This window comes from Branchiostoma floridae, chromosome 2 (assembly GCF_000003815.2).
Source record: "Branchiostoma floridae strain S238N-H82 chromosome 2, Bfl_VNyyK, whole genome shotgun sequence".
NCBI classification, from domain to species: domain Eukaryota; kingdom Metazoa; phylum Chordata; class Leptocardii; order Amphioxiformes; family Branchiostomatidae; genus Branchiostoma; species Branchiostoma floridae.
In genome coordinates this window covers 11,800,670-11,823,171 of record NC_049980.1, presented here as the reverse complement: position 1 = coordinate 11,823,171, position 22,502 = coordinate 11,800,670, and the positions used below count along the sequence as shown (strand labels likewise).

At 42.0% G+C, this 22,502-nt stretch overlaps 1 protein-coding gene across 1 annotated transcript; it reads right to left on the bottom strand.

Moving 5' to 3' along the window:
- Positions 1–14,554: 14,554 nt before the first annotated feature.
- Positions 14,555–22,185, bottom strand: LOC118409864 (proline and serine-rich protein 3-like). The gene is made up of 11 exons (XM_035811229.1): positions 21,946–22,185; positions 21,704–21,803; positions 21,061–21,404; positions 20,382–20,649; positions 19,505–19,593; positions 19,111–19,232; positions 18,754–18,941; positions 17,448–18,338; positions 17,126–17,276; positions 16,085–16,181; positions 14,555–15,571 (listed from the first exon to the last, which is right to left on the bottom strand). The coding sequence occupies exons 1-11, from the start codon at positions 21,966–21,968 to the stop codon at positions 15,520–15,522; spliced, it is 2,325 nt and encodes a 774-aa protein (XP_035667122.1). The 5' UTR covers positions 21,969–22,185; the 3' UTR covers positions 14,555–15,519.
- Positions 22,186–22,502: the final 317 nt, after the last annotated feature.

The following is a 22,502-nucleotide window of genomic DNA, read 5'->3' as shown; positions in this document are numbered from 1 at the left end:
CAGCTCGAGGCACCACCTTGAACACAGGACCCCCATCTTTACACCCCTTCCGAAAGACGGTTGCAGCCCAAACGAAGATGTCCCCAACAGAGGATTGAACCGGGGTCTACCTTTCAACTAACTGGAATAAGAAGTTTAACTATTCAGCTGCTACTAGTTGAGCTACAGGGACATCCCCAGACAAGTTTAGGACGTGAGAAAAATTACGCAGACTAGCCATGTCGATAATAAAAGTGTGACAAAGTGAACATGTCATGCAGACTTCAAACAATAACCCAGGGTTGGGCAGATAATTGGGCACGGGCAGCCGATACGCGCAGGGAAAACATAACTCAAGTTCTTATCAAACAGCCCCAACTGTACATCACATTCTACCATGTCATATTACTGGCGTTTTGCAGATACCTTGAAGGTGGGATGAATATAGAGAAGTGATCTAAAACAACCAGCAAAAAGTTATGACACCATGTTTTACGGGCGCCTTTTCAAACAACCAACTTGTTTTGTTGATCGGGGCCCGCAACCTTTGACCCCTAACTGACGTCACACGTACATAAAGTCTTGAATTGAGAGCAGTTGGATCAGATCATGTAAAGAAGAACGAGCGCACGAGTCTAAAATCCCGGTGGGTCGCTTCTTTGTAGTTAGCGAACAGTTTGACTTTGCCATAGCTTGTTTTGTTGATATAAGCAAATCCCGTGTAGATATTTCAAACGATCAGCCGATACACGACAAAAATACGGATAAAGTACCGAGGTTGTGGCCCAAGATTCTAATGTATCCGAGCTAGGAAGTTGAATGACAGTTCTAATACATGTCAAGATGCATGCCTTAAGCCCCGTCTATAGACTCAACCTCGTTAGCCGACTCCCTGGCGGAATTCTACAGCTGTACTTAAGTGCAGTCTTGAACCCTCCTCGTCAAGTTGACATGTTATGGACGTTTTAAACTTCACCTTTGCCACTCCTTTCTAGACAAGAAGATGTAGACGTAAGATGTCTCCCTCCGGACTTTCCCTCTCGTCTAATTGAAGGGCTTAAGTTGAAGAAATGATGGGTACTTACCGGTGAGCTGGCAGGTTCGTCAGGAGCCGGGATTACCGCAAATTGATCCTGTGAGAGTAATACGGCTTGTGAGATGATTGAAGGACGTGTTCATGAACAGAGGGCACGTGCGAGGGGTGCGTACCGGTACCCAATACGGTACTATACCGATTAAGATACGGGTCCAAAGTATACGTAACGGAACTTCTGTGTACCACGAAACAAGTTTTATTTTCAAGTGTTGACTTAATTGTTTAAATAAGTCATCACGACCTACCTTAACTTTGCCACATCCACGGACGAACAGAAAGCCACTTTTCTCTTAAAATCACAAAACCAAGAAATTACACAAAAAGTGGGACTTTCTGTCTTCATCTACTTCTGAAGCTGAACTCAATTTATATATAACCAACACTTAGTATTAGACATAAGGTCTAAAATGGTTGACGCTTGGGACTCGAAAACCTAGTGCCTGTACCAGGGCATCAACTTTTACCTGTACCTGTACCTATACCCTTTCTTGATGTAAAGTTTAGGGACATGCACATCATATAAAAAAAGTAAACAAGAGGAAAAAGTAAGTAAGTACATCGTATACCTGTAATTACGGAAGTAAGTAAAAGACATTACATGGTTGTGCTGCCTTTGGAACTTGACGTAGACAATTGCTATAGCTAGATTCTAATTACTTTCTCGATTGTCTTGTAATATTCCTGTTCTTGCGTTAAAACAATGAAATGTTTTTGCCATTGGGGAAGTTATTGCGAACTGAAAACATTATATTAGCGACGTTGATAGAAACATACGCAACACTATTTAGAGAAAACAATAAATCGTGGGATGTGGACAACATCATATAGCAAGACATTCTGTAACACATGTGGTTATGCATTATCTGTAAGTTTGAAAGAAGTTTCTATGCCGCTGAAAAATGGTATTGACCCGAAATTGCACGAAATACAACCGTTTAATTTTTCTAAAATCAAATAAGAGACAAAGTCAATGGTTTCTATCGACATACGCCTACCATGAACATTGGTATTTCACCGGAACATAGATAGAGTAATGGCTTCTGCGATATCGCTCGACATTACAGCTTTGGGTGGTATGTCAACTTTTCGCCTGGTTTCAGGACAAAGCAATTTCTACAAATCCCCTGTTCCATATAACATAATTTATACCCTACCTGGAAGTGAAATTGATGGCCAATGTAGGCAATGTAGGTATATATGCCCCGTAGGGAGAGGGGAATGGAAATACAGGGACCAAACCAAGCCAATCAGAGCGTTGGAACGGTGCAGCTGACCCAGGCTTTAATTAACCGGATGCTTTTTTTACGGGCAGTCAATTTCACTGAAGGTAAATAGCAATCAATGGGGCGTGCTGGAGCTGTGGTTTTTACGATTTTCCTGATCCCCGTGTAGAATTGGTGGGGGGGGGGCGTTATGTTTCCCGATTGACCGTTTCTCTGGATAGTAGCTTGCCCACTCTGCTCGAGTTATTCCTGATGTTTGGAAAGACAGTGGTATGGTCCTCCTCGACTGGAAGAACATCGATTTTCTTTGGATTCTCCTCACAGCATCGGATGGAAGAACACCGTTTCTCCATGGACAACAGTCCAATATTAACATTGTTCCAAAATAGATGCGTTTGCAATAGTCTACACACTTTCCTCTAGAAGCTATTGTCGTTCAAATCATACCTGTGGAATCATATTTCAATTATAAATTTCCGAAACCAGGACGTCAGAATAGTGAGTTAGCCTTTATACTAGAGTAGACCTACGCTTCATTTTACCTGCAATTAGCCACCGGGAAATGATTTGCAATCAAGGGTCACACAAATCCAATTTCAGCCGCTCAATGGTCGCTCAGTGATCGCCGCCAAGAGGAAAGAGGAAGAAGCATAAAAAGTTTGACCAAAGCACTCTCTAGCTCGTTTTTTTAACGGGGTCACTGACACAATGTCCGATGTTTCCGGTCACGTAACGATAGCATTTCAGTATGAAAGTGTGTCGGTCCTCATTCTTCAGGACCAAGGTAAAAATGTAAATCCTGAATAACACGATCAAAACAGAACTGCACAAAGAACTGCGTCATTTTGTCTCTTCCAAAGACTGTTACTTAATAGAAACAAAGGGCTTCCGACTTCTCATGGCTTGAGACGCTAAATCACTTCCCCACTTCATCAGGCGCAGTGCGAGGCGATGAGGGATGTGATGTTAATCCCGGCACGGATTGACTCCGGGCGCCTCTGATGTGCGGACTACGCAAGCGGGCTCCTCTAAACCCCCGGATTACGGCTAAGATCCTCGTAAATTTAACACCATCCATTAAGGTAATACCATCGTGCGGCTGGAATTTATGTTGATTACGACGTGCGCCGTAAGGCAGATGTGACTCTCATACCTCAAGGAAAGATTCCAAAGTTCCAGGCGCTTTTTTTAACAAGAGAGTATCTAGCGTTTTCATAACTTTCTTGCTTTATCAGCCATTGTGAAATTTGAGCTAAATCTCGGTATGCATTTTCCTGCCAGCGTGCGGACCAACTTTGGACCCGAGCCAAATCAACCTTCCTATCCTGTCAGTCTTGGTTACACCATCTCATTTGCACATAGCCTACAAGAGAGAGGGAGAGAGAAAGAGAGACAGAGAGAGGGAAAGAGAGACAGAGAGAGGAAAGAGAGACAGAGAGCGAGAGAGATAGGGAAAGAGAGACAGAGAGAGGAAAGAGAGACAGAGAGCGAGAGAGATAGGGAAAGAGAGACAGAGATACAGATAAAAGAAGTAATAGTTTGATCGGGATTGGCAACATTTTTCTTGTAGCAACACTTGGCAACGATTCAGCGAAGCCCCGCTTTACCCGAAGGTCAATTGTACGACTGATAACGCATCAGCCATGTCATTGTTAACGACTCGTCCCAAATCCCCCCTTAGATGGGAGTGATTTGTTCCGATGCCCTTCTGACCTTAGGCTGTATTAAACACTTTATTTCGGGGACTTCGTGACCCAATACACGACATACAATTCGCTGGGAGAGAGAAGAATTAGATCGGTATATTCCACTAAAAAGGGTTACATACCCTCTCAGTATTTCTCTTTGTCTTGCAGTCAAAGTAGTTGCTGTTGTAAAGAGGTTTTTGGTATGAGCCCATTTGTAACGCCCCTATCACACATTCAGGACCTTCCCATGACTTTCCTGCCGACCAAGGTTAGTGCAAGGCTGTGAGTAGGCTGGGATCTATACTACTCCAGTTCGCTCCTCTGATCTCATGTAAGAAGGATATAAACTTCATTGACTTACTTTTCGAAATTCATAGTTGGATGGCTCAGACGACTTTCAAGACTATGCTAATAGTCAACCTCGCCGACCAACTCTCAACAACAGATGACATTTCTCACGACTAACTCCCAAGCATGGTCTGGAGAAGGTCGGGAGGCCATGGCCGAGTATGTGTGTCAGGGATTGAACTGACAAAGGCTTATCCGTCGATGCAGGGGAGGTGGTCACTGCGTTATTAACCTCACAGCGTTGAAGAACCAAAGCAAGAAATTGCCTATTATAAACAGCAGATCGATATACAGAAGCTTCTGGGCGGAGATAGTTGAAAACTGCAGGGAAGGGCGCTTTTTCTGACGCACTGATCAATCTTCTGTGACGGTGTTAACGTTTCTGTAGACGTGGCATGTTTTATGGATCTTATTCTTTGCGCCGTTGACCGAATACATAAATCCATATGAAGCTACACTCCAAGAAAAGCCTTTTCCAAAGGCGCCTTTACGTCGACAAGCTGCAGTTTTTCGATATCATAGTACGTTATAAGACCACGAAACCACGCTCTCGCTCTAAATATGATTCAAGATCTAAACTTGACCTAAACTTGACATGCTGAAGAGATAGATATATGAGGGGTGGGGCAGATACAAATTTGTTGACCTGACCTTTTATCCTTAAGTATATGGTTACGATGAACAGGCCACTATTAGATATGGCATGGATTCAGGTGTTTCTTAATGTAAAACCATGCTGATTTCCATTGAGCCAGTAAACGGGAACAGTACTAGGAAAAGAGTTTCCGAACTTTCTTGAGTACCATTTCTCTTTCACCACAGACAGAGTAGATCGACCTTCGGAAACGTGTAGGAGGTGCTCCGTAATCTCGGGGCCCCAGCTGCACGCTTTAAATGATCATCCGCACGCAGGTAATGCATAGCACAACTGGAGACGGAAACCTAATGGTCCACGGAGTACCAGGTTTAAGGACCTTCCAAGTGACTCCAACGGACAGGCCGGAGTTATCAATACATCCTTGTGCGGGGTTGGTCCATTGGACTTCACAAATCTTGGACACAGATTGCTTTGCATGCAAGAGCAGTGAAAGAAGCCATTTACATCAGAGGCTTACAACCGTCCCTTAACAGAGACGGGGGGCGCCATAAACTTTCGCGGTAACGTATGATCCAGTCACGTGTTCTATCTGCATAGGTCATAATGTGACATCACAGAGGCGGTGGACTGCTCATATAGAAAGAAAAAGATTGGAGTAAAAAAATTTTGTGTTGGAAACTATACAGGTAAGCTTGGTTTCAGACTAGTAGAGTACGAGGTTCTTTGCAAAGTAACATTTATGCGGACGGTGATGACAAAATATCGACAACTAGAAGTAAGATATTGCTTGACTGCTAAACTTGCAAAACTACAGATATTAAACAGTGTATTTTTTCAGAGTTAGAGCCTTCGAAGACTAACACAAAGAAGCTAGTTTGCATAATTCCGGTACGTTATGAGATAGTGATCATAACGGCCAGTTCACTGGTGATTGACTGTGTCATTAGCGTCTCGTCCCCGATGAGGTCGTCAGCCAAAATCTCGTCCCCAATCGCCCACCAACATGTTCAACCTGATGAACCAACAAAGGCCACAGACATTACAGAGATGGGGAGTTTTCTGGCGGTGATAGTCTGTACCGTAGGGGTCTGACTTTGCGATAAATCTTATCGACAAACCGTCGTTTTCTATGAGGGTATCAGCCGTAATCTCGTCCACGTCTTTCCCAGAACGGCCTAATGAATTGAAACGGCGGTGGTGTCTGCCAAAAATCACTGACAAGTATCGGGAGGAGTGTTACAACAAGGACAAGCTAGAGGTCGCTGGCCTGTCTGGACCATCATTACAGTCAGTATACGTATAGAACAGCTACCGCACGAAATCAGATGTTTCAGCATGCTCTATGTTATTCGTAAATGGGACTTACTAATCAGTTACTAAGAAGTTACTAATCAGTTAAATCGAGCAGTCGTAAATGTCACAATTAAGACTCAATCTTTACAGCAGCTTTAAGAACAATATGCCATTAGTAAGTCAACTTTAAAATACATAACTGTATCTTTACTTGATCTTTTCCGGGCGAAGATAGTCAGGATGCCGAGAGTCAAAAGTCTAATTTCTAGCTTAGCAGGTAAAAATGTATTTATTTCAAAGACAATTTTTCTACGTTGTAGTAACAGGCACATCTACCACAAATATAATGACAGTGATTTAGCGGACATTACAGGAAGCCAACTTTTGGACAGACGTTTGCTAGAAGAGCTTTGGGTCAATAGTAGTCTTACGAATGACCTTCATTCACGTGATCCTGGCAAAGTCAAAGGGATTTGTTCATGGATATGTTTAGTTCTTCCAGGAATCATTAGCCAACTGTAGCGGGGCACAACGAATGCAACAACGTCAACTCTAGCAAAAGTCCGAAGAAACCGCCTTCTACTATATTCCACAAAAATATTTTGAGTGGTTTACTGCAACTTCTTTCACAAAGGCTAATTGCAAGTGACAGTACAAAGACAATGAATGAAGAGCAATATGATATTTGACTATCATTCAAATTAGTGCTAACTATAAAACTTAGCTAGTTAGGTTTTCTTTATTTCTTTAGACATTGTGCGTGGAAGACAAAAAAACAGCTCTTCTGTAATACGTGGGTTGGGTTCTGTGATGTTAATGTTAAGAGGACTGTAGTTTTCCTTTTGTCTGTAGACGTGAATAATTCGAATACAAAAACGTTGTCTTTATTGAACTCGATGTTTTACTGTTTCCCTCGACAAGTGGGTAACAAAATTCGTCCTTGTAGGGATTGATGCATATAAAAGTTTTCAAGTTTATGCAAAGCGTCCCGAATGGTTTGACTCCAAACCGCGGTAGACAGATTTGCTCAGATTGCCTATGTTTATGGAAAACCATCAAGCGGAAATATCACATTTATATACGCCCCGCTGTAAAACTAGAAATACTGCCTGCGTAATGCCCTAGCTTGTGGCGTTATAATGCCGTGGTACCATAATAATAGGACGGTTCCAGTTTGTTGTGTAATTGTGCCGCATCCCTGAGTCCACCGTAATACAGCGGGTGGCTTTTCTCTATGACATCGCCCCCGTGGCTAAAGTACACTATAAAGACGGCTGGAACGTAAATCCGCTATCACACCATCCCACTCCTAGCCGCCCAAATTGCCTAGTCCGGTAAGAAATTCAACGTGACAGTAAAATCCCCCGATAGTCCTTGTGGTGACTAACTTCTGGCCGCCCACCCTCGCCCTTGAGATATGTCATACTGTAGTAGGTCTGTTCTCTTGTACTTAAGGTACGGGTGTACTTAAGACTGATGGGACAAGAGGCTGCTATCTCACCGCCCCACTCTCTGCCTGCAGAATTACCGACTTGGAGGAGATCTACAACGTGACAAGGAAATCCCCCGAGTCACTGTCGTGCCAAACCTGTGCTCAATACCGCTCTCCTTCTGCAATCCTTCAAATATATTTCTCGGAAAACCGTTTCCGTTAGAATGGTCTTACTGGCTGAATCACACGCAGAGCTGTATCCAATGGCTCTCTGTAGGCACGGTAAGTGTTTGGAAGTTCTTGATAAAGAAAGCATCAATCTTCCACCAAGCTCTGTAATGGTCGACCAAATATTGACGGAAATTACTACTATTAGTTTTACATGTACATACGCGCTACTCACGTATTTGCAATTAGGCCATGTTAAGTTCATTATATGGATGACATCCTCTAGGAACTCCAAAACTGATGCGAGCGAGCGAATAAAAAAGGTTGACCAAAAAAAAGTTGCAGTCAGAATGAAATCTAAGTGGCTAGTAAGGTTGAACATAGGACTAAGAATACATAGTATGGTATACTAACAGTTAGGTGTAGGGACCAGTACATCCTACGGCTGCAAAACGTTTTTTCTTCTTCTTGGACTGATCCGAAAAAAACAGACCTGAAAAAAATCAGTGGAACGGGTTTCGCCAATTAGAAAATAGACACACTGTGTCCGCAGGCGTTTGGACCCCAAGTCTTACCGGGCCAAGAAGAGCGAAGTCGAGTAGAGTTTATAGTCATTTGTACAAAGTTTCTACAGTCAAAGGAACAGTGACAGTTAGCCTTTATCACATGAAGATGGGATTTTAAAACTCCAGTGTGAGTCGGATAATCCATCAATCAGATTCTTAGGTAGCAAAATTGACCAATTACCATTAATTGTTGCCAATATGTTTTCACAGACAATCATGCCCAGGTTCAGGTCCGTACCTGATCCTCTGGACCTGAACCTGAATTTTCTGTACTAATACATATACCCCTACCAACAATAGATTTCTGTTATTTCACATCTTATTCTTTTTTGCCATTCTATGGCCTTAGTTATCTGTTTTCTGATACTTTTTTTTCAATCTACGGCATATATGTGCTCATTTTAGAGCTGCTTTGCACATTTTACTGTGTGGCCGAAAACTTTTTTTGGGGGGGGGGGGGAAATGGCCGAAAATTGATGCGAGCGCGGATGTCATCCGCATAATCAAATCAACATGGCCTTCGTCATTCGGGAAGAGCCTACAATCAAGTTTCAGAGAGACACATCTAGTGAGTTAGGAGAGGGCTGTACGTGTTTAATAATACCCTTCAGAATCTTGAATCCTACAACACTGTGGGCGATAAAGATAAGAAAGCGAGGTTTGGTATCAGTTACAGTTTCAACTCACTGTCATTCGTGCGGTTTGAAAATGAAGTATGGGTACCATTAGTAGTATAAGGCCACAGTAAGTAAATTTCATAGATAAAGAACGACTGTACGTCCAGTGTGTTTTACTGTCTTTTAAATCATACCTTACAGCATGCATGATATTATAATAAGGACACAGCAAGTAACTTTTATGGATGGCATCAGTGCGCTCATTAATTTTCGCCTCATTTTAGAAAAAAAAGACGTTTTTTTCTTCTTTGGAGTTGGCCAACATGACGACAAATTACGAAAATGAGCAAATGTGTTGTGTTGTAGCCTAATGATTGTAATAGTAGAAGTGATACTAGTGAGGTAACCATGACTGGTATTATAGAAGTGAGTTGGATAGTTCTAAAAGTGGCACGCACCACTTTGGAAGTCATGATTGTAGTTGCCCACTCGGTGAGTGATACTAGTATACCACACTAGTGTCACTTTTGATACAAGAGTACACGTCTTGAATACAGGAATGAATACCTTTTTATCTGTAATGCCATGTTTTGTCCCTTTAGTTCTTGTCACAATGTTATGGTGTCTATTTTGAAAATATAGCCATATTCTCTTTTTTACCCATGTTGTTATTTTTTCGCCCCATCGTCCTATCTCACTATGCTGTCATCCATAAAATTTAATTGCTGTGGCCTTATGTAATGAAGGGTTGCACAAATCCACGGTCGCTTAGCGATCGTCGTCTAGTGGGGGCCTTAGTAAACGGCTTACCACAATGGTCTGATAGGAACTCTGTTGACCCTCACCTCATCATTAAATTTGTGAGTTCGAGCCGATGGAACAAAAATAAGATAGAATTAGTACCGCTTGAAGTAATGGTAACTCGTTTCATGGGTCTGGAGATCGTATCTGCGGATCGTGTCATGCTTGGCCCGAGTCAGTAAAATCGGTAAACCATGAGCAACACTGTTGAGACAGACCACTCTTATAATACAAGGAGGTTACATGAGTTCATATCATCTTCCTGTATAATACTAGCACGCCCAACAGGCGTTGTGTACAATCAATAAGGGCCCTGTCTATTGGTGTGAAAGCTAGGATTGTTTAGTTTTCTTGCAGCCCGGACGCTCCTGTACCGATTTAATTCCAATGTCCTGAGTTTCACTAATGATTGTACTTACAGAAGTGACACTGGTGAGGTAACCATGACTGGAGTTGTAGAAGTGAAACTTGTTGGATAGTTAAAAGTACTCTTATAGGGGCCCAGTCACATCGTCGCCTGACCGCAAACTGATGCATTCTTGAAATAGTTCACGTGTTCTGTCAACTTCAGCTGTCTTGCTGTGGAAACGGCTGCATGCCATTATATCCTTGTAACAGTTGCTTCTGTCACAGCCTGCTTGAAAATTCTAAATCATCAATGTACGACGCCCTACCACAAATGCTATCGCACAGTACGATAGCTGGTCGCCTTACAATAAAATACTGAGACATTGTCCGTACACACACACAAAGGGAACAAGGTGTTTTGAGTTGTATGTCCATACCTTGCCGTTTGCATTCTAGCTACCGGTATAATTTATTACCATACATATGAGGCACAAAAGCAGAATGTTCACGGCGCCAATTGTAAATCCGCTCACAAGCCAGTAACAAATCGGGGGCAGTTTTCCAGGCACAAATCGCGGAGTCTCTACGGCTGGTATTCGAAGGAGTTGGAAGAATAACGCATTCAAGAAAGATGGCCGTGATTTTATCCGGAGATTCCTACGCATATAGAAGGGAAGTGAAGAAGTGCTTGCCGCTGGTGCGGTACATCAATAAGTATTCATCTGGGATCCCCACTGGTGCTGTAAATCTCGAAATATTTGCGATGGTTCTATTTTCATAAAATCATGACGCTGCAAACATGTTTTGCATTCTTGCGAACTTCAAATGCCGGGAAAGCCTCTTTTTCCCTTCGAACGTTCAATGAAGTCCCGAGAAAATAAACGAATCAACAGAATCATAATTGTGTCATAATGAACATGCATAGGTGATCATGAAGGTCCATGGCTTCTACCAATAACCGCGTTAAATATTCAAGAATGTCACTCATGTGACGCAACAGACGTTTTATATCAACACCAATTAATACAGATGACGTTTTGCTAAAATACAGCAAACAGGACACATTTTTGTGCATGGATGATGTTTTATGAGTTTTGCAATTTGACTAAGAGACATACATGCCTACTTCGAGTCGTCGCCAAAATCAACTTTCGCAAATCCTCGCCGCACCTCACCTATCTCTTGACCTTCGCAAATCCATTGGTAACAAAGTCTCTACAATGTCACATTTAATATCAAATAGTATGAAATATATTGTGAAATGTAGCTCAACATCAAGATTTACATAATGCTTTACATCTACCATCCGTTTTTTTACCACTGGATAGAAGAGAAGTTCAATTCTATGACATCATTTAAGAGCGTCTTGAAAGTCGCTAGCAAAAAGTATGAGCTAACAGCTGCCAGAATAGCACTCACAATCCACTTGTCATAGTGCATTCAATTCCAAACAGCGAAGACCTATTACTGCACCCAGGCATAACATAAATTTACTCTAGACTTGAACGAAACAACCTTGAATATAAACTTATTCCAGTCAAACATAGCAGCACAGTAAATATCTTACATTGATTTCATGTCTTCTTACTGTCCAAAGCTTCCATGAAAAATTGTTCTTCGTAGGTTCTTTGTGCAATTCGAGCGGCCATGATGTCATGTGTTGTATATGGTAAGGCAATGGTAACTTGCCAACCCCCCATAACTCTGTGCATCTGCACCGTACATGTCGCTAGCCATACCGCACACGATCGGTCACCAAACGGATGATATTAGCTATTTCAGCAAGCTCAGCAAATAAAAGTGTGCGCCCCTAGAAATCCCCCTGCCATCGCGTCTACAGGCCACATAAACGACAGCGGTTTGGCTTTAATATCATCTGTCACGCAGTAACACGCTTCATATAAATCTGCCCCTCCGGTCGTTTCATCGATATTGGAGACCAGATAAAGCTGGTCTCCAGGGGGATCCTAAACTTTTACGGCTCGTACGTAAAACTCTGGACATTGAAAATAAATCGGTACAGGAGCGTCCTGGCAACGAAAAATTAAACCATTATAAATGTTTTCCTGTCTCCACAGTGATCCTGACTGTCCATCACAATTAGAAGTTCAACCAATGGTAGCTCGGCCAGTAGTGGTTCTACCAATGAGAGAGTGGCTGTATGTTGGTCAATACGCTGCGTTTTTGTTTGAGACCATAGGATCGGTCTATTGTGGTGCTGTATTTTGATGAACAGTTACTGTAAACTCATCTATTTTCGCGGGGACTTGGTTTCGCGACTGGAAGGGATGTGCCGTTTTCTATGTTCGCGATTGAAACAATTCTCAAGCACAGTAGTAATAACATAAACGCATATTCGTGATGTCATGAGGGCTAGTGCCATGGGTTAGTGCGAAAATACAACCAACGTGAACATTTCAAGATCTACGGCAACACTTTGTGTAATACAAACTGTAGACTCCCAAGGAAAATCAATGAAAATCATCAAATCTCCCTAAATGTCTAGTGTAACTGCTTCCACTGCATTTTCCTGGCTCCCTGTATGTCGTTTGATTCTCAAATGACCTATATCTACTTGGGGATGATTTCACATCCAAACACTGGTAGTAAATATTCTGCAGAATCAATACAATAAATGTGGCCGTGACTGGCGGCATTCCATGACTTCATTGGCCAAGCTGTAGCTCTTCACTCTCAAAACCCTTATTGTTTGAGGATATACCGTATAAATTTCGGCCTCACTGCAACCAAAATTACCTGTATGAAGATTCTTGGATGCCAGACTGTTTCCAGCTAGCTAGCTATAGGGCCTACACATGCCAGCTCCTCGGTACGAAACGAATGAAAGCAGTTGGAATGTTCAGTTTGCTCAAAACAACGTGGTTCTATCAAGCTCAGAAGCAGCTGTCAACGAGCTAGCTATTCACAGCGCCACACCTGTCCCCGCGCGCCACATACAGGTGGTCAATTAACTCAATTTTGTAGGATAACCAATCAGAGGAGTTATGCAAATGAACACGTATGCTAATGACGGCAGGTGTACAAAAGGGGGAGATATTATCCCAAATAGTTTCCTTTGGGGAGGAAAAGCAAGAGGTGGTTGGGAGAAACAGGCGAAAGTCGGCTTTTGTCGAGGCTTGACATGTACACTTGAGGGGAAGAAGTAGTAGGAATCAATGTATACAGCAAGCCCCTAGTCAAAAGTTGGAGTAATTACAGCACGCAGGTCTGTGCACAAAGCCAAGGTCACCACGTACATACTCCCCACAGAAATCAATAGGATCCCTGGCAGGAATCAATGGGGTCCTTTGTAAGCTCCCTGGGGGTTATCACTTCCTGTCATAGGAACAGACCCGTCCTTTCCACCAGGGCCATAGCATGTAAATCTTACGGATGACATCTATGAATGCATTGGTTTTTACCTGATTTCCCCCGCAGTGTTGGTCTTCATGACAAAAATATCAAAATGTTAAAGATATTTTTTTTATTCATGGAGCTTTTCTGCAACAGTGAATGGTATGATGGAACAGGTGTTTCCTCTTTGTGGCCCTTTTAAGGCCACCATATCGAAATATGTCATGTGATAGTCTAGTTGTAGAAGTCAAATAAGTTTGCTAGTTGTAGAAGTGACAACCTTGAGTGTATTTGTAGTAATACGTGCTGTAGTGTTACTTTCTGCATTTCTTGAATACAGGAATAAAAGACTTGTTAGCTATAACGTTATGTAATACCATGTTTTGCCACCTCAATTCTTGTTACTTTTATGGTCTCTATTGTAAAAAATGTAGGCATCTTGTTGATTTTTCACCCATTTGTTTTGTTCTCGCTTTAGATTTGGTGTCTGCAGTGCATGTTATCCATATAATTTACTTGCTGTGGACTAATGGAATACATAATTTCACAGGTTTTAATACATTAACAAAGTCAGCAATGAGCAAATGATGTCCTAGGGGGACTCAAGCAGAGGAAAATCTATACCTCCTATTGGCCTGACCAGTCCCTGTCAAACCTGTAGTCAAGGGGAATGTGTAGAAAATTTATCAGGCAGAACCTGTTCAATCTCCTGAGGTCAGAATGTTACTCAGGATTGATGCACTATGTGCAGTGTTCATGACAGAAGAACATAAAGCTGCACAATCTAACCAATTTTCACTAAAATAAATGAGGCACTGACATGTGTCAAACTTAGAAAACTTTTTGTTGTGTTTGTGGTGAAGAGAGGATGAAGCCTTAATGCAGGCCAGCAGAGATTCAGTTGAGAAAACCTCATCAAGTAACAAAGTTTGTTTGTGTGCATTCTTACACTTAGTACATGCTAGGAACCCTGAAGACTGGGAATGAGATATCTTTGGTATCAACTCTTGCTACTTGTTGCTCTGTCCAGAATAAAGACTAACTCTTGAAATTCAGGAACTCATTTTATTTTTAGCAACTATTCCACTGAAGGAAAATATATCTGCAATTCTTGTAACATGTCACAACTTTCTGATGAAATTATATTTCTCCTTTATCTGCAGAAATATTCAATATTTGTAAATTTTACAACTCTCTCTGTTATAGTTTAAGTCTTGAGTAGCATTTGTGAGTACTGTAATTCATTTTATACTATCTAAACAATAGTGTAACAATTGAGCTTATACCGGCGTGCCTTTCCCCCAACTTGTAGGAGGTAAAGCTTTGTATTCTCGACAAGGTCCTGTTCTAGTGGCCTCTGTCCTCTTGCTAACTCTTTGGATGTGATTGATGGAGACTGCACGCCATGTTTTGCCTCCAGAAGCAGTGTCTTCTTCTTAATCAAGTCAACTCGTTAAAAAGGAGATATCATCAGCGCACTGCACTTTCTCCTTCCAGGGTTTTGACCTGAAGATGAACCCGTTCTGTCATCCTGAAGAAGATGACTTTATGTCTCTATCACTTCTTGCCTGCAGTGTCTTCATCCTGTGTTCAACATGCCACTGGTAAGGCATCGGCACTGCATCACTGCCTGCTTGCAGGATCTTTCTTCCCCTCAAGACAGACTTTGTCAGGAAAATAACTTCATGTTGGCACAGATAGCTTGCCTCCACTCAATCTAAAACTGATTTCCATAGAAATGGCTTCATCATCTTCATCCTGAAGGCTAGGGTCTTTACCTTTAGATGAACTACTAGTATATAGCATTCTGGAAGCATCAATTCTGAAGTCCTATTTGCTATAATAGTTTTAGAGCGATTGATGTTCCAGTAGCCATGGACAGATCTTCATGTAAAGCTGGGTTGACAGACTAAAGATGTCTGCTCTAACAGTCCTTGTTGATTGCTGTTGATACACGTATCATTTCTTGCCCCCTGGTCGGTTCCACAGTAGGGTGCCCAAAGTGTTGTCATTGCCGGTCCCCTGTGTCTGCTGCTCCCAGCAGTAAGCCATCAATAACCCTGCAGTGACAGGAACAAGTGTCAGGAGTCTGAGGAATCGAGTGAAAGGTCACGGCGGGGTGCATGTGTTCACCTCCAAACTAAGCTGACAAAGTGCGACATGTGGTGAGGGTGGATATCTGAGGTTAAGAGTTTGATACGTTAAGCATCAATCACATATAGCAAAAATAGCTAAGATTATTCTCCCCTTCAAGATAGCAAAAGTGTGTGCCAACATCCTCCCCTTCAAGATGGCGAAAGTGTCCAACATCTTCATCTAAAATATAAGATTACTAGTATCACAATCTTAGTTGTTTTTTTGTCCATTTCATCTACATTGTAATGCTGAAGATATTGTGTACAGCACTGGACAATTTCGATAGAGGGTATTGATATATCTGTATCAGTGTTCGCCACTTGGAAACTGAAGAAAGAGTTTTTTAAAGATAATTCATAAGAATTCATGTGATGTATTCCCCTACTGCTCTGACACCCTTTCATCCATTCTCATGACTACAAAAGACAATGTCAGACCTGAGCTGCTCCTCATATTGTGCCCTCTGTCGCCTGAGCGCCACCAACAGTGGGTCATCAGCGAATTCCTCTCCGTCAGATGACTCCAGGCCACCGTCTGGGAGAACGGGAAATATCAGAGTTCACGGCTGTCTCTGGTGCACACATGTACGTGCCCATATGGTACACAGGGGACCTACATGTATGCCGACAGCTTCAGAGGCTACTGTAACTTCAGTGGTTTATTCCATAGTATGAGAGTTTTTGCTGTGTTTTTTTCTGAAACAATGCTGCAGTACAGTAGTAGTAAATTGACTTTCATAAATTTGCGGACTATCAAGATGTTGACTGTCATCAATTTGCGCTGGAGTGATCACCGTGCAAACTGCAAGACTAAAAGTATCATAAACGTTTGAAGATTTACAGTATATGATGACTTCACCATGGATGTGACAACTAATCACTTGTGACACAAGGAAAGTTAAGAAATATTTGTACGTAGTAGGGGGTCACAAATGATGCATTGGAGTCTTCCACAACTTTGACACTAATTTTTATACAGTCTAGTCTGGTAAATTTGCTGGCCAGATGCCAACTGAAGTTTTATTGGTCCTTCATAGTTAATTTTTTTCTCTTTTCAGTTCATGATTTCTTGTACTTAATAAAAGGGACAATTTCTAGTTTTGCAGAATTCATACTGAACGGAAAACTTTTCTCACTTAATGTCCCTTCTTGCTCTTTCTTATTTCTACATGATGATAAAGGTAAAGTTAGTCCAGTATCCTTTTTGAGGCCATGGGTGCAATGGGTTGTTATCCTCTGTATCTAGGGCATGGTATCCTTCTACCACATTTTACCTTGGGGCCCCTACAGCTGAAGGTCAAGTACCCAAATTTACACCTGGGTGGAGTGAGGAAAGTCATGTACTAGTAAAGAGGATGCAATGTCTAGCCAGGAATGCCAAAAGTCAACTGTCTGCTGCCATAGCCACTTGGCACCACACCATTCTGAATCAACCTAAATTTACCTAGCTTGTAAAAACTTTGGACGCAATGCCCTTACCATGTACAGCAATGCCCCGTGGCTGCAGTGGGAGTTGTCTGCTGGGATCCTCAAGATATACAGGAACAGGGTCAGGAGGGGTGCTGGGAAGGCTGTCCACACTGGACTGGGGTGTACCAGGTGGGGTAGTGAACAACCTCTGCGAAATTACCTGAGTTTTGCAAATGGCATAACATTATAAACTTTTACTTGACATGGTTTTGATAATGGTGAAAAAGTGAGTAAGCAAAATCTGAAAACACATACATGTAGCAAAGAAAACTGTACAGAATTGCCCATATTGGAACAGTGGTAACCAATCTGATGTGTAAACCATACCCACCTGTCCAATGGCACTCCTTACAGGTGATTGAGCGACCTTGGGGCTACTGTGTCTCGGTGGTGCTGATCTCCCCTGCTTTGGTTCTGCTTTCTTCCTCTCCCTGGACTCATGGCTTCTGTGCCCAAATTTTCTCTCCCCTCTCCTCTCCAATTTGTCTATGGACTCTTGTCTTCTTTCTGGTCTGTATTTTTCTTTGTTGCCTTTCTGTTCCCTGTCAGTTTCTCTATAACTTCTCTGTTTCTTTCTCTCATTTTTATGATCAAAATAAACCTCAGAATCTTCTGCTGATATCTCATCAAGGCTGCCTGATTCCTCTGAGTTCTTTTCTCTTTGTCTCCTTGTTCTTCTGTCTTCGTCTGATTCTGTTCTTGTTCCTGAGGTGGACGTTTCCTCCTGATACAACTCTCTCCTCCTCTCCCTGCTTCTGCCTCTCTCAGGTGACTTCCTTTGTGTCTTAAAGTCTTTAGAAGGCTTATGATCGTGCACCTCAGGATGTGGACATGGTATGATGTCACATTCCAGATGCATGTGGGGGATGATATCATCACTTTCTGTGACTGGCTGCTTGGAAACACCTCGGAGACTTGGGCTTGCAATGGGCACTGTGTCAGCTAATCTCCTTGGAGGAGACCAATCTTGTTTTCTAGTGTTAACTTCAGCGGGAGTTGCCTCTTCTTGAGAAGGCACTACGGAATGCTTTGGCACCTCTGTCTGGGTCGATTGTTCTGTTGCAAGCTGGGAAGATATTGGTGCATAATGGAAAGGCACTGGTGCATCATGGGAAGACCTAGGTGCTGCTTCCTGGATGTGCTCGGGTGGCAATACATCAATCCCAGTGGACTTTGCCAGTCTTTGTCTGAAGGCACTGAGTGGAGTTGTCTGATCCCCATCCTAGAGATTCATGAAAGAAATGAAAGTGGAAGATCTCAGATAGGGCACTTGCTAGGCATGAAGAAAGTCATGTCAGGCTCCATGTGTACACATTGGAGTTTCCTTAGAAGATATTTCTTTCATTGTTCTCCAATAAAAACCTGTACATGTGCACAGGACAACAGGAAAGGTTACTGCTACAATAGGTCGCCCAATTAGTCTGAAAGCTTTAAAAGGATATCTTTGGCAATTAGATAGCCTGCGTCCTCTTGATCTCTGAGGCTAGCAAAGGTCTCAAACAATATAAACAAAATCAAACAAAAACATTCCAAGTTATATACTTTAAAGTTTGAACTAAGCACATGCTGTGGTCCTTCTTTAGAACGGTGCCTTGGTTCGAACCCAGTCTTGATTCTATCATGTACATGAAAACTACCTGTACAGAGCTGAGTCTGACAGGTGGAGATGCCCCTGTCCATGGACCAGCTGCAGGCTGTTTCCTCGCCTCCTCCATCCTCCTGCGCAGCCTCCACTGGTACAGGATGTCGTCTCCATGGTGACGGGATGAAGGAGGGTGAGGCTGCACATTGATTGGTGGAGCTTCCTCCGGCACATTTTCCTTATCTGAACAGAAAGGTCAAATGATCAACTACTTTTGAAACAGCATATATCTTGCTTTTTGTAAAAGTAAGATATGTTCTGAACTGAAATACCAAACAAACACAACATCCTTGTGTCTATTTATACCTTTGATAATTGCAACTGTAGAGAATTCTATACAAAATCAATATACCATAAAACCTTGGTCCAAATGCAGGCCGATAGGCCGGCTCATCCAGGCTTGTTGGGACAGATGAAGTTGAGGTATGACCAAGTCCATCTGAGCTGACTGCTGGCTCACTAAGGGCACTGGAACTACATTTACATGTTCAGCCATAGTTAGCAATTGTGATATTGTTGTAAGTAAGCATACTGCATCAATGAAGGTTAGACATCCAGGTAATAAGACATACCAAAAAGCAGTTAATCAAACAACTGAATATGATTTTGGAAATGCTCAGATGTTTCAGATAACATCCATGATCTTTCGTCAGTGACACTGTCAGTCTGAGCATACATGTACTGCAACATGGCAACAGCTGAAATTATCATATTCATGGATCAAACAACAACTGAGATTTCTGTACCTCTGTTCAATCAGCCTGTCTGCCTTCTCCTGTAGAGCTCTGGTCTCTTTCTCAATAGGGGACAGCAGGATGGATGTAGGGGTGGAAGTCTGTGGAAGGAATTCATTGGAAACTGTAGTTCAAAAGTATAGGATAATTGTACACTTAATCTTGGTTCAACTTTTTTTTTACCATTCATATTTTCCACAATTTCCTTGTGCACACAAGGTGTACACAAAATGCACTATTTGGGCTATCAGGTAATGAGGCCACATCACCGTTACCGATGTTATTAACCAGTCATATTCAAATCCGAACCAGAACAAGAAGTTCACAGTATTGGTAAATTGAAATTTGAATATAACTATAAGTTTAATCAAGGAGGATAAAAAAGATCCTCCTTGGTTTAATTGCTTAGTTTCTGTACCACTATCTTTACGTATGCAAATTCCCATTACTTATTTGATTTCACTTATGATTTGGAGTTATATTAGGATTAACATTGTACAATTGATTTGCCTTATCTTGTCTTAGTTAAATTGCGTTATTCTTTGTCGATTCTCGCTAAGTTACCATTTATTTAATTTTATATTGTCATTGATTATTGTTATGTATGTACGGGGTTTCCCCCCAGGGATCTTTGAAAAATGCCGGCCAGGCGACATGTACCCCTGGATAAATAAATAAATAAACAAACAAAACAAACAAACAAAGCCTGACTAAAATCGCGCCCCTAGCGGCCGGTCCTACGATTGAGGGGGTCATTAACCCCAGCCAGCGAGAGATTGTGTAAACACAGGCTATCTTTATGTTAGTATCAATCAATTTTCTTCTGTAGTTCAAGTACTCTATGATGCTAGTTTTAAAATACCTCAACCAGCAAAGGAATGATTTTTACCAGAGGTTGTGTAGGAGTACTAGTAGATGGTGACTGTGACCTGTCCCTACTGACATGTCTTTGTGGACTTTCTCCCCTCCTAATCCTAGTCCTCCCCCTGTCCCTGAATGGCACAGTCCTGTCCTCTGTAGGTGTGGATGTACTGGTAGGTGTAGACGGGGAGGTGGCAGCTGACAGCCACCAGAAGTCACGCTCCGCTGCAGCCTTCTGTCGCTTCTCTCTCTCCTCTCTGCTCAGGGGCTGACCATGTCGAAACCTGTCTATATATCTGCAAAAGCAGAGATTCAGATATAACTTTGATTTCATGTTAAGAAACAGACTAATGTTAAGTATTCCTAGAGAACAATCCTCTCACTTTTCAACTGTGTTTGTGATAGAACAATGAACACACGTTTAAGTAATAGCAAAGCAACTGTACACAAAACTGTTGTAACAATCATGGGCAGAAATGTTGACACTCATACAATAGTCATAGTAAGTTGTACAATTTTACCTTCACTAAAGCCTTAAGGTAATATTTTTTACATGAATTTTTGTTTACTAATAAATTTTTGTTTACCATGTCTGTCCTAAGAGTGAGATTAGCATTAGAAGTTGTGAAGACCTTAGAAATGTATACAATATCTTAAAACAAAACTTGCCCTTCCTTTAATTCTAGCTAAAAGCCTGAGAATCTTACTTTGAAATGGTAGACTCTCCTTCTGTTTTCTTGTCCTCTGCTTTAGAAGGCACCTGTAGTCTCTCCATTCTTTCTCTCACTGACTCTAGGGTTGGCACCTGACGTGCCCGCTGATACGGCTGGGAAGATGAGTCACTATCTGGGGAGGGCTGCGACAGCTCTGGTGTCATCACTGATGACGGACGCTCGCTGGACGGCCAGGACTCATCAAACCGCGAGGAGTGCGGACTGGGGGTGTCGTGGGTGGGGACTGTAAACTGGGGAGCAGACCGGAGGAACGCTTCATCTGTGGCCGTCCGTACCGGGCGTTCTTCAGTACGCAGTCGGGATGGGCTCAGTGTTATCTAGAAACAAAAATGATTCAATGAATCCCCCCTACAATGTGTGGACTGTAAATCTTGAAATGTTCCATTTCTAATGGTGATTGTATGACCGCAATCATCCAAAGTCTGAAACAGTGAAAGTGTATTTTATACAACTGTATGGTGTCTACTACTGATTTGTTTGAACTGCAAACTCTTTAATAAAAGATGCAGGGAAAAAAATCACTTTTCCTCTTCTGCCACGAAAATAAATAGATTTAAAGAAAATTACACATATCAATCATATACACGTACTTTGCACAAAATTATGCTCAACTTACTTTCTTTTCTCGTTTTGACAGTTTCCTGGGTGCGGATGGGTGGTAGTGGGTTGGTCGGGCTGGAGGCTCGTAGAAAGGATCACCACGTCCAAAGACAGCACTGTAAAACCGTAAAAATTAATACAAAACTCCTTACGATTAGATTCAAACTATCTTACATTTTCAAACACTTCTAAAACGCGTCCACCACTACGATGGAAAGTTCTTCGAACATAAAACTTCAGGCATAAAATTATTTATACCTTGGAGTGTCCGAGGAAGACATCAATCCACCTTATCAGTCCAACGCTGAACTTAAACATGACACAAGTGTTGCCTGTGTTACTGCGATGCTTGTATGGTCACAATTATACCTGTCTAAATACAAGGGAAAGTCCTCAATCCTTGCCGAGAATTTGCCATTTTCAAGCGGACCGCCATTTTTCTTCTCACTGTGGAGGGGAAAGGTCACGTGACGTCATCGCTCCATCTCGTGCCCAGAGCACTTCTTTGTTGGACCTCCAAGAAGATATTGGGATGGACAATCGACAACTTTTTTTGTTTTTTGACCACCAAAGACATGTAAACCACTCAGAGGACTCTGTGATATAAACTAGCAATTCTTTGGTCAGGAAAGCCAAATACTGTTAATGCCTTTATAATGTCTCTGTATTTTTTTTATATTAAAGAATGATATCAACGTTTTGCTATTCTAGGATGTGGATTATTTATGGACTTGCTAATAATGCACTGAAAACAAAACAAATCTAACTACATTCTGTGCTTTTAAAACAAACTTTGCAATCATTGAATGTGTGTG